Here is a 12,476-nt window from a genome sequence, read left to right as displayed (position 1 = left end):
GGTATAAAAGTCCCAAGAAGCCAAGAGCAAACAAGGTCTAATAATCATTACTATCTATGTGTTTTATTTAATCATCAAGATAAAGGAGATGTTGTCCTTCTTTTATTGGGTAAATATTTATTAGATGCATTAAAACCTCACACCAGGTTCTAAAATACCAACAATTCATTGCTTTTTCAATAAATATGTTTTAAGCAATTACTATGTACCTGGCACCTTGCTAGGTAGTGACAATATAAATATGAATAAGGCATTATTCCTCTACTCATAGAACTCATCCAGTAGTAAAGACAGATGCATAACAAATAAACATATTAAACTCAAGACCTAACTGTATTCCAACAGTGTCCATCATTTGTCACAAGAGCATTATGGAAAGAGTAATTGTTGGGAGGGCCCACAAAATATGTGTTCAAGTTGTAACTCTTCTAATTCCTGTTTATTTGACTTTGGACAAGTTATACAACCTGACAGAAGAGTAGTTTGCTCCTCTATAAAGTCACAATTAACTCCTGACCTATGTGCTCTACAAAGCAAATTGATACTACTAATAAAATGTGCAGATAAACACCCTAAATAGTACAAATATAAGACGCTGGTACCTTAAATTTGTATTAAGCCAGTACCTAGCACAAGGGCTCACACAGACATTAATTATACAGAAAATAGATTTAATAAATATTTGTTAAATATAAACAGTACATTGTTGTAGCACTTATTCTCAGATTTACCACACATTTTAACACTTCATTAAATTTCATTATTAACTACCTCAGACATAAAAGAATATATGAATAAAGAATAATACAACACACATCCATCTGCCAACCCAGCTTCAGAAAAACAGTATGCTCAGTAGCTTTAAAGCTCCTGATATGTCTATGCAACCTCTTTCTCCCCACTCCTCCACTCCTGAATTTTGCATAAATCATTCTCCTCCTGCTCTTTATATCTTACTAGATATGCCTGTACCACGAGAAATGTGTTGTTTAGTTTTGCTTGTGTGAGCCTTTATATAAAAGTAAAAATGTATGAATTTTTATATGGCTTGCTCTTTTATGGTAAAGCTTTATGTTTTGGTATCATTCATATTGATATGTATTACTATAATTTACTCATTTTTATTCTTTATGGCCTCATGCCTAAGTTTAAAGGGAGTGTTTTTAATTACTCAAATTTAACTATGAAGTTTACTGTAGAAATTTACAGAAACCCTTTATCAAGTTAAGAAAACTCACTTCTGTTCCTAGCTTTCTAGAAGTTTTAAATAAATTATATTGAATTTTTCAAATGTTTTCTGTATCTACTGAGATTATTATATAGTTTTTCTCTTTTAACTTGTTAATGAGGTGAATACCATCAGTAAATGTTCTAATGTTGAACTAACATTACATTCCTGGAATAAATTCAACTTTGTCATAACGACTTTTTTATCTAGTGCTAAACAATTTACTCACATTTTGTTTGAAATTTTTGCATCTCATTTCATAAATTAGATTGACATGTGAATTTCCTTATTTATCTGACTTGTTAGTGTCGTTTCACACTTGCTTCACCAATTTCATGTAATGAATTGGAGAGCTTTTTTTTTTTTTTTTTTCTATTCTCTGGACACTGCTGTAAAAATACATTTACATATTCCTGGAAGAGTTTGTAGTATTCTATCACACTATCTGAGCCTCCTATTTGCTTTCAGTAAAAACTGTTAACTACTAATTCTATTTAATTATTTCATTCATATTGTCTATACTTGAGTCAGTTTTGTCAATTTATATTTTCTTAGGAATTTTTCCATTTCATCCAAATTTTCATTTTTATCAGTATAAATCTGTTCATATTTTTAGTGTTTTAGTATTTATAATATTTAGTATTTAGTCATAACCCTGTAGTTATGACTTCTCTTCTGACTTTCACTCTTACATGTTGTTTTTTGTATGCTTTCAGTATTCCTAATTTATCTCACCAGCAGTTGGTCAATTTTATTGGTCTTTACAAATAATACACTTTTGGCTTTGTTGATCTTCTCTACTGTATCTTTGTTTGTGATTTAACAAATTTCTATTCTTACCTTTATTAATTTTTTCCTTCTGGGTTTTTTATATTGTCTATTTCAAACTCCAAGTGGAAACTTAGTTCCTTAATATCCAGCTTTCTTCTTTCCTAATATAAGCATGTATAGGTGAGAAATTTCCTTCTATGTACTCCCTTTAGCTATATCTCTCAAGTTTTGTTGTTATTATACATTATCATTATTTCTCAGTTATAAGTATTTTTTACTTTCAATTATAATTTATTCATGACCCAGTAGTTATACAGATGTGGTTTTCAAAAAAGATTCCAAATAGTAGGGTAATTTCACTTATTTACCTAAATACATTTCTAGGTGGCCTATATAAAACTAGTGCTTTGAAAATCATTGACTCAGTATGCAGTCAATTATTGTTAATTTTCCATGTGTCCTTGAAAAGAATGTGTTACAACCTCCTGGTGAATTTATCCTCTTATCAGTAGATAGTAACAGTCATTAGCATTTTTACTAGTATTGATATAGCTGGTATAGTTAGAGTTTGTTGGATATCGTTTTATCCTTTGACTTTCAAACTATCTTTATTCTTAAGTTTTAGATGTGCTTTTTATAAACAGCATATAGCTAGATTTTGTTTTACATTCGAAGCTGTCAGTCTTTTGTCTTTGGAGAGTTTAGGTTTTCTTTTAACATTTATGATGATTCCAAGAATATTTGGATTTATTTTATTATATTTTCTACTGTGTGTACATCCTTCTTTTTCCACAGTGGTTTTTCCTCCGTTTTTTCTTTTTTTTGGACAAACTGAGTTTCTTATTTTCTCATTGCATTTTTCCTTTTCCATATTTGGCAATTATACAGTCTATGACTATACATTTTTAGCAGTTACTCTAGACATTTTAACATGCTTATTAAGATAAATGCCTAACATAAGTCAATATTTTTATCATTCTCCCAAAAATATATAAAGACCCTAGAACATTTAACTATGATTCTATCCATCCTAATTATACACTGTGTTTCCAGACACAATCATTCTATAATTTTAATTATACAAAGTATAGTTATTAATCATTTATAAAAAGTAATATGTAAGCAGTAATAAACCCTTATGTTTACCATTTCCTCTGCTTACAAATTCCTGCATTTGCACCCTTGTTATATGATAATTTTTTATTTTTCTTTAACAGTTTTTTCAGTGAAAAGTTGTTGACAATAAAGTATTCATGTTTGGGATTGGGTAAAAATATATTTATCTTTTTTCTTGAAAAATAGCTGTATCATGTACTGAACTCAAGGTTAACAGTTATTTTTTCTGAGAATGATTTACTATCTTGTAGCATTCATGTTTAAGAACTCGGCTATCATTCACAGGTAATCAGTCATCATTCACAAGTAATTCTTTTTTTCCTATTTTCTTTTAAAAATATTCTTTTGGTCTTTGGCATTCTTCAGTTTCACTATGATACGTGTAAATATAGGTTTCTTTAAATATACGTTGCTTGGGATTTACTGGGCTTCTTAGCTATAGAGAATGGTGACTTCCATCAGTTCTAGGAAATTCTCATTATCTGTTTTACACTTCTCTCTCTTCTGAATTTTATATTAGAATATTTTAGAACTTGTCATGGCATATATCTTAACTGCTTTTCAAAATATATTTTTTACTTCTGTGACTTTCTGTGGGAAACTCAAAGTAACCTCTTCAAATATCTTTCAGATCACCAATTCTCTAATCTAATCACCTGTTTTGCCTAACCGTTGAATTTTTCATCATTATGTTTTTCATTTTAGATAGCTCTGCCTGGTCAATTTTGACAGTCTTTTGTTCCTTCAACATATTCATTAGGGAATAATGTATATTAAAAATATTAACTTTTTTCAATACCTTATAATTTCAATATCTACAGTGTTTGCAGATTGGGGATTCTGTAGTTTACTCATTCTTTGAAGTTACTCAAGATGGCTTATTTGTGTTTTTGTGAAAACCATCTTTCTTGGAACTGTATGAGATTTTTTTTGAAAGCTGCGTATAAAGTGCAGAAAGAATTTGAATTTCCTTCTGGCAGATCTCTGGAGGTATTGCTGGGATAAGGCAATTTTAAATTAGATTTTTGGACAGGGTTTTAGAGGTTACACAGATAATATGAACGCTGAATCAAAGTCCAGATAAGGACAGGCCTATGGCTAGAAAATTCCAACATGGATTCTGTTCCTTTTTTCTGAGCTTCCCAGAGCCAAGGCTATGCTAGTCAAGTTCTCCCAATATCTCCTGCTATTTGGGTTAGTGTTTTTTTCATTTCTCTAACAAGGTGGTCAAATTTTAAAGATTCCCAGTAACATGCAAATGTATCTTATGGGACTATCCAATTGGCAAGATACAGAATTTATCTTTTGTCTTCAGTTCATAGTCTTTCAAAGTTCAAGCTCCCCGCCATAATTGAAAAGCAGTTCCCCCATCCCCCAACACAGTGCTGGTGCTGGCTTACTAGTTAGGATTTTGTGCTTTTCGTATCAGCCTCAAATAATTTATATAATTCAGTTATCAGATTATTTATGTATATAAAAATATTTTCTTCATCTCTTTTAGTTCTTATAGCTCACTATATATCTAGAAACCAAACCATTTTAAAAAATCATATTGATGTGCTTCTAGATACCAGTGATGTCTATTTCTTCTTTAGCTTCTAAATGCTAATCTGACTGACAGAGATCCTGTTTTCTCCTAAAGGTAAAAATGTAAGAACATGAGGAGTATCTTTCCCAAAATTATTACCCTTAGTAAAAGACAGAGTATCTTGGAAGTAACAGGGAACTCTGACTAAGGCTGGACAGCTGCTGAGAGAAGAGAATATATATAAAGTTTTCTCTCTTTGTGCTGCCTTACCACAGAAAAGATTCTGAGCAGCGTATCACCTACATGTGCTTCTGGTGGTTTCCATCACTACAAATTCATGGCCTGGTTAAAAGTTAAAGTAGAGCCATATACCCCCAGATACATCCACTTTCAGTCAGAGAAAAATTTCAGGAGAAAAAATAAGGGTAAGGAAAAAATGCTTTTCACTGCAAAATCACAAAATGACATGTCATATTATTAGATTCATTCATTCATTCATTCATATTTACCTAGCACTTACTACATTTAGGGCATTATTCTAGGTGCTGGAGATAACAACAGTAAACAATGACTATATGAATGATGATACACGAATATATAAAAAAGGTTTAAAAAAGTGAATATGACAGCTCTTTGAAAATAAGAAAATAGATATACATATAATTGTTATCATCTTTATTGCATGAGGATTCAGATAAGTCTTGTGTACCACAATGACAACAGCTGCTTTTTCCCTCCTCACAGGAGAAAATATGTCTTAATGGACTTGGAATTTTCAAAGCAATTTTTATTGGCAAAGTTTCTTGCTTCATAACATTTTCAAAATTGTCTTAATCTACAATTCGACACTTCTCAACTCTCGTTCAATCTCAAATACAGAAGAAAACCCCTATAATTCATACTGGCCTTTCCAACAAATCAATTGATTTAGCCAGTATAGTGTTCTAATTCAACTTCTATTTTCTCCACTCATAAATTTCAGGTTTCATACCCACACCCAGTCAAGGGCCAGAATGAAAAATTTAACAAAAGCTTCAGCATGGTTGTTGAGTAAGCACTCTGATACATTCCACACTATAAACATTTAATGAGACTTGCTCCCAACAGAGTATTTACTACATCAATTTACTTCATAGTATTATATTTGCAGGAGCAAAATAGAGCAAAGGTTATTTTGGATGCTTTACCAATACAGCTTCCTGTAAATAATGAAAAGTGCAACCATTTAATTTACCACATCATTAAAAAAGGTTAATAAATTCTGCTTTATCTAGTTCAGACAGCTGCAGCAGCTATTTGTAACTTGGATATAAAAAATATAGAAAACTTAGGCATTTTTTACTAGTTTGCGCATCTGTATCTTCAACTAGAACTAAATTTCAAAGGTTGTTCAGACAGTTTAGAATCCTCATTAGGATCTCAGAGAAATATCTTTTGGACTCCCTCCTGCCTCATGAAGAACAAGTGAGTCTGAATCTGCCTTTCTTGAGAAAGAGAACACTCTATTACCCTGCCTATGCCCACTCCCATTGAAGTTACACACACATACACACGCACACACACACCACGCACACTTTCTCCTCCTCTCCAACCGCTGCCATTTTGTGCCTGTAGCAGTCACTTTCCACTAAAATGAGAAAACAGAAGAGGTCTCAGAAGAAGGAATGATTTGGAAATGTCTTCTTCTATAATCCTAAAACACGGAATGCATTGTCTGAGATAAACCGGAGCTCTTCTGGGAGCATTCTCTGACACAGTTCTGTTTAGTACTACGAAAAATGTGCTATATGGGTTGAGCACTGCTAATCTAAAAATCTGAAATCCAAAATGCTCCAAAATCCAAAACTTTTTGAATGCCAGTGTGATGGCACAAGGGGAAAATTCAGCATCTAACTTCATGTGACAGGTCGCAGTTAAAATGTAGTCAATGGATTAAGAAAATGTGGCACATATACACCATGGAATACTATGCAGCCATAAAAAAGGATGAGTTTGTGTCCTTTGTAGGGACATGGATGCAGCTGGAAACCATCATTCTTAGCAAACTATCGCAAGAACAGAAAACCAAATATCGCATGTTCTCACTCATAGGTGGGAACTGAACAATGAGATCACTTGGACACAGGAAGGGGAGCATCGCACACCAGGTCCTATTGTGGGGAGGGGGGAGGGGGGAGGGATAGCATTAGGAGATACACCTAATGTAAATGATGAGTTAATGGGTGCAGCACACCAACATGGAACATGTATATATATGTAACAAACCTGTAGGTTATGCCTACGTACCCTAGAACTTAAAGTATAAAAAAAAAAATGCAGTTAAAAACATCATTTCATGCACAAAATTACTTAAAATATTGTATAAAATTACCTTCAGGCTGTGTATAGGATGTATATGAAACATAAATGAATTTCATGTTTACACATCAATCCCATTCCCAGGATAACTCATTAGCTATATGCAAATATTCCAAGATCCAAAAAATTCCAAAATCCAAACCACTTCTGGTCCCAAGCATTTCAGATAAGGGATAATCAACCTGTATGATCCTATCCATCTATTCTAGCAAATTTCTACATATCACTCTCGACACTCCCCAAATACAGACTACAGATGGTCCCTGACTTGACTTAACAATGGTTCAACTTATAATTTTTTCCAGCTTTATCATGGCACGAAAGTAATATATACTCAGTATGTATGTATGTATAGTGTTTCAAGCCCCTAAAGGTCATACCCTTCCCAGGGTAGGGTAACCTGTATCCAGTGACCGAAAGAGACATACAGGCCTGGTCATTTCTGCCTGACAAGGTACACTCTGGAGGGCAATGCTCTCACCAGAGCTCCCTGCTGACTGACCAGTTCTGTTGTGAGTATCAGAGAGATGATATACAGAACCAAAGAGCTAATTAGAAAAATAATTACAAGGGTATGGTTGTGGAAGGTGAGTAGTTCTTCTATAATAGGGGATGTGGCATCTTGAAGGCCTTTGTGGGTCTAGATCTCAGGTAGACTTCTTCCTCTATCCAGTCCCGCTCCCTCCCTCTTTCCTTCCCAAATGTAACACCTTGTTTTCCAAACTCCATTCTGTGTGTGATTCTGGAGGACCCAGCCTACAACACTAGCCATGACTCCTTCCTTTCTCTCATGTCCCACATCCATTCTATCAAAATTCAGTTGACTCTACTTACAAAATTTAGCACTGATGTCCACTAACACCACTCTAGTCTAAACTAAAACATGAAGTGGTTAATGTAAAGTGTATAAATGGAACCTGGGTTACTACAATAGCCTCTGGCCTGCTTTTTCAGTTCCTCTCATTGTTCTCCTTCAGTCTATGTTCCTTATGCAACCATCATAGTCATTTTAAGACACAAGTCTCAGCATGTCATACCTTTGCTTAAAACCTTTCAGTGTATTCCCGTTTAACTTGGAGTAAAAGCCAAAGTCCTTAAAGGCATACACAGCCCTCAATGGTTGCTTCTCTAACCTTAGCTCCTACTACTCCTTGCCTTGCTCTCTCCACCCAGACACCCTGGTTTTTATGTTGTCACTTAAACATGGAGCACATACCTTCGAGCCTTTGCTCTAGATCTTCATCTGCCTGATTCCTGAACTCTTTCAAGGTTTTGGCATTATCTCACCTTCTCAATGTAACATACTAAACACTTGTGTTCTCTACAATGTTTATTGGTTTTATTTTTTGCCTATAGTCACCTGCTAAAATGTACAAACTTGTCAAGGGCAGTGATCAGATATGTCCCAAGCACATAGAACAGTAATGCCAATAAATATTTGTATCTTATGCTTCATAAGTAGATCTACGTGAAAGAAAGACATCATTTCAATCTAATTAGTAATCACCATTCAAATTCATTGGTTTCCTTGGCAGAGATGTACAGGAGTCAGAAATATACTAATAGAATATTTTCCTGTTAATCAATTCTTTGGAAGACTCAAGAAGGCGATAGAGACTAATCTGGATTTTTTATTTTCTCATGCTCTAAATGCTAACATGTGGATCTTCTTCTGTTTTATTATTATTATTACTGTATTGGGACCTCACATCACAGTTTATCTTTCTCCCGACTTACCTCCAGCTCATCAAGGGCACTTCCCAGAGTTGCTGCCTGAGGTTCTCGTGGGGTTGTCATATTCTGGATCCCTTGTGAAGCATTTGAAATTACATTGAGAGCATTCTGAATTTCTTCACAAACTGTGTCCTTGCTTGCTTTGAGGGAAGCAACATCAGAATGCTCCAAACAAGCTGAACAAATTGAATGCAAGAGGGGAGAGTTCTCCTTCAATGAGGCTCGGGCTCCTGCAATTTCATCCCTCTGATTTGGAGATTTTAAGTCCTGAGAAGGGAAATAAAAAGAGTGGTATCTTACAATGGGTTATGGGGGAAAGACTTAAATTAAAAAGCTTCATTTTTTAGTAAGTATAAATGAAAAGATAATAGACATCAAGAAGTCAGCTATAAGTTATAATCAAGGGCATCTATTATTTCTACATTCTTTCAGGTTCTGTTAAAAATTCTGCAGCATAAACAATGATGCAGTTAACAAGTAAAGGTCCCAATAGTGCAGATGTGTAAAGATCTATTACTATTCAGTCAAATCCTTGTCAGTCAAATCCTTATAAGTAGCTAAAACACTCTGACATTCACATTATTAAGTGCATAAGATAGCTTGAATTACAAGGATGCTGATTACCTCATTCCATAGATGTTGATAATTGCATTTAACCTTTCCATTAAAATTAAACCAACTGAGTTAAGAACACTAAATGAAACCTACCACCATTCAGCTATATTTCTTTTCCTTTTCAGAAATACTAATAAATTAATCCTATATCATTCTTTCTTTGACATTTATTCAACAATTAGTTACTGAGCACTTAGCATATTCTAGCCCTTGTGCTAGACTCCAGTGTACAGATATGAAAAAATCCTACGAGGACCTTGTTTTTCTTTCTTTTGGGGGGAAAGGGCCTACAGACAAGAAATAAACTAGATAAACAAATATACAAGATGATTTTAGGTGACAATAAATGCTGTGAAGAAAACACAAAAGTGAAGTGTCATAGAGACTGACTTGCAAGGAGAAAGCTGCTTTAGGTTGAATGGCCAGAGAAGGTATTTCTTCAGAGATGACAATTTGCAGTAAATGTAAATGAACCGCATTACATTGGAGGGAAGAGAGAAAAGAGAATGTTCTATCTAAGTGATAGGTGATCAGAACTAGCTCAAGATACAAGAAAAAAATCTGGCAAGCCCTACCTTAACCAAGTGATGAAATTTAACATCATCAGTGATATCACATGGATATCATGTACCCCTTGATATACTGTGACAAGAAAAGTATGCCATTTCTGTGGTATTCCCTCCAGGAACCCATAATTCCAGTCTAATCATGAGAAAAACAACAAACAAAATGAGATTGGTGAACATCCTAAATGACATCTGGGCAGTGTTCCTCAAGACCACTAACATCATGAAAAACAGGAGATTGACTGACAAACTGTCATAGAACAGAGAAGATTGGGGAGACATAACTAAATGCAATGTGGTACTGAGGATTAGATCCTGGAACAGAAAAAACATTCATGAAAAACTGCTGAAATCCAAATAACCATTATTAATAGTTAATAGCAATGCATCGGTATCCATATCTTTGTAATGGCAAATGTAAGATACAGTATTAACAATGGAGAAAACTGGAAAAAAGGTAAATGGGAAGTCTCTGTACCAACTTTGCAACTTTTCTGTAAATCTAAAATTATTCCCAAATAAAAGCTTAAGTTAAAAAAAATAATTCAAGGGACATTTACAATAGTTCATTCACTTCATATACACATTTCATATAATCTTCATAAAAACTCATGAGAAATGTGATTATTCCATTTTAAAACTCAAAACACTAAGGTTTCAAGAGACTAAGTTTCTTAGCCAAGTGGCAGAGCTAGATGGTGGTATTTCTTGTATTGTAACCCACGTCAGTATAACTTCCAAGCCCTTATCCTAAAAACTATGTGCCATTCTTTCCTACATAGGAAAAATTTCTTATTTGCTACACAGCATGAGGACTTGTATTTGTATAATATCATGTAGCTTATAAAGTGCTTCTGTATAGCATCTTATTGATCATCACAATACTCTTTGAGGGAAGGAGTCTGCTATTATTAGTCCTATTTTAACTAAACAGGTGTTTGGTGTAAGAAGATAGCAACTAGTAAAGGAACTGAGATATAAACCTAGTCTACTGATTGCTAACCTTATGCTTCTTTCACAAGGCTCTGCTACTCTGGGAATAATGTTGCCTAAGGCTAATAAATGGCTTGTGCTACTATATTTTTAGTTCCTTCCCTTCTGAAAATAAAGGCTGTCTGCTACTTCACTCAGGCTTTGGAGATATTAACTTCTAACTGTCCTCCCTACATTTTGTAACAAAGTAGCTATCAACCCACTGTTCATACTCACTAATTACCCAAGAAAAGACACTCTATGGTTTTCTTGGCTTGCTACAATTTCCCCCTTGTATATGTGGTCTGGGTTTTAGTTTTAGCTCTATCATTAGCACCATGAGCTGGGTAACTCATCTCCTCTTTCGGTGTCTGTCTTTCTATCTATAAAAATGGGATAATGATACTTCTTCCAACTCTCTCACAAGATTGAGTACACAGGACATCAGAAATGGAATAGAAGTGCAAAATAGAAAAAAGGTATAGAAAGAATATGGAATTGTTTTATTCCTTACATCTGTCAAACTTGGTGTACTGTTTTTGTACTATGATAATCTTAGTGATTTTCATATTTCCCACAACGTTACAAGCTCTACCTACAGTCATCAGTGTAACTTAAGGGATAAATAGTTTAATGTTTAGAAAGGATCACAGCTCCTCAGATGAGTAATAATTGAAAGTATAAATGTTCAGAAAGAGGTGAAGCAAATTCTCTGATACTACTGTACAGTCAACTTAATACATAATTCCCTCTGAAGTGACCTATACCTCATGCTTCTTTATTTAGAAGGACAGTGTCAAGGTTTAGGTTGTTTCTGAAAGGTGAAAAACTTGAACATAGATTATAACAAGAAGGCTGAAGTTAAAATTATTTCTTTTGCTCTAAAGGTGGCAATGTGTAATCTGACAGTAAATTGTAGTAACTTTAATGCCATGGGGACTTCGAAATGTTAAAAATACAAATGTATTTTGAATTTGGAGCCTACACTTTGTCATCTCTGCCCAAGGCAATTACAGAATCCATGAGCCCAAATAGCAAGTCCTTGAAGCCTGCGAAAAAGGACTGAATCAGTGAACATAACAAATATAATGTTACAGCAGTGGACAGGGGGAAAGGGGCAGGTTGCAGAGTTTATGTAAGGAAAATTAACAAGGCATGACCATTTCTCCCAAAGGACATCAAGCATGGTAAACTTAATGTAGTAAATAGGTACACAGATAAAACAGAAATTAATGACTGTCACCTCCTAAACGTGTGTTGTGGTAGTGGTGTCTGTGGTTGTTTTATTTTAACTGATGATACCACAGGTTCAAAGGTTCATAGGTTGTCCATTTACCCTAAAATTCGCATCAGGTCAAAATAGGAATTAAATAGTAAAGTTAATCAAGGATTTCTTTGGATGGAGACATATAAAGAACTCAGCTCCTCAAGGATTGATACTTATTTATAATCTTTTTTTAAATGCTCCAGAAGAAAGCTCACAGGAGATTTCCAAGTTAAGAAGACATTAAATGTTTCCAGCTGACGAAGAAACACACAGATGGGATTTAAAAAGACCTTACAAGTCTGTGCAAGTGGGTAGAGAAGT

At 34.2% G+C, this 12,476-nt stretch overlaps 1 protein-coding gene across 4 annotated transcripts in view; it reads right to left on the bottom strand.

Annotated features, from left to right (window-relative positions):
* The window catches only part of CTNNA3 (catenin alpha 3), a 1,846,283-nt gene that overhangs the window by 1,295,069 nt on the left and 538,738 nt on the right, over positions 1 to 12,476 (bottom strand). For all 4 annotated transcript variants that reach the window (XM_077946706.1, XM_077946707.1, XM_028827066.2 and 1 more), the window contains one exon: positions 8,739 to 9,002. In XM_077946706.1, coding sequence (XP_077802832.1) covers positions 8,739 to 9,002 — 264 coding nt within the window. The remainder of the gene's footprint in view (positions 1 to 8,738; positions 9,003 to 12,476) is intronic.

This window comes from Macaca mulatta, chromosome 9, assembly GCF_049350105.2.
Source record: "Macaca mulatta isolate MMU2019108-1 chromosome 9, T2T-MMU8v2.0, whole genome shotgun sequence".
NCBI classification, from domain to species: domain Eukaryota; kingdom Metazoa; phylum Chordata; class Mammalia; order Primates; family Cercopithecidae; genus Macaca; species Macaca mulatta.
Note: the sequence above shows the minus strand (reverse complement) of the source record. Positions and strands in the feature narration are given on the sequence as shown.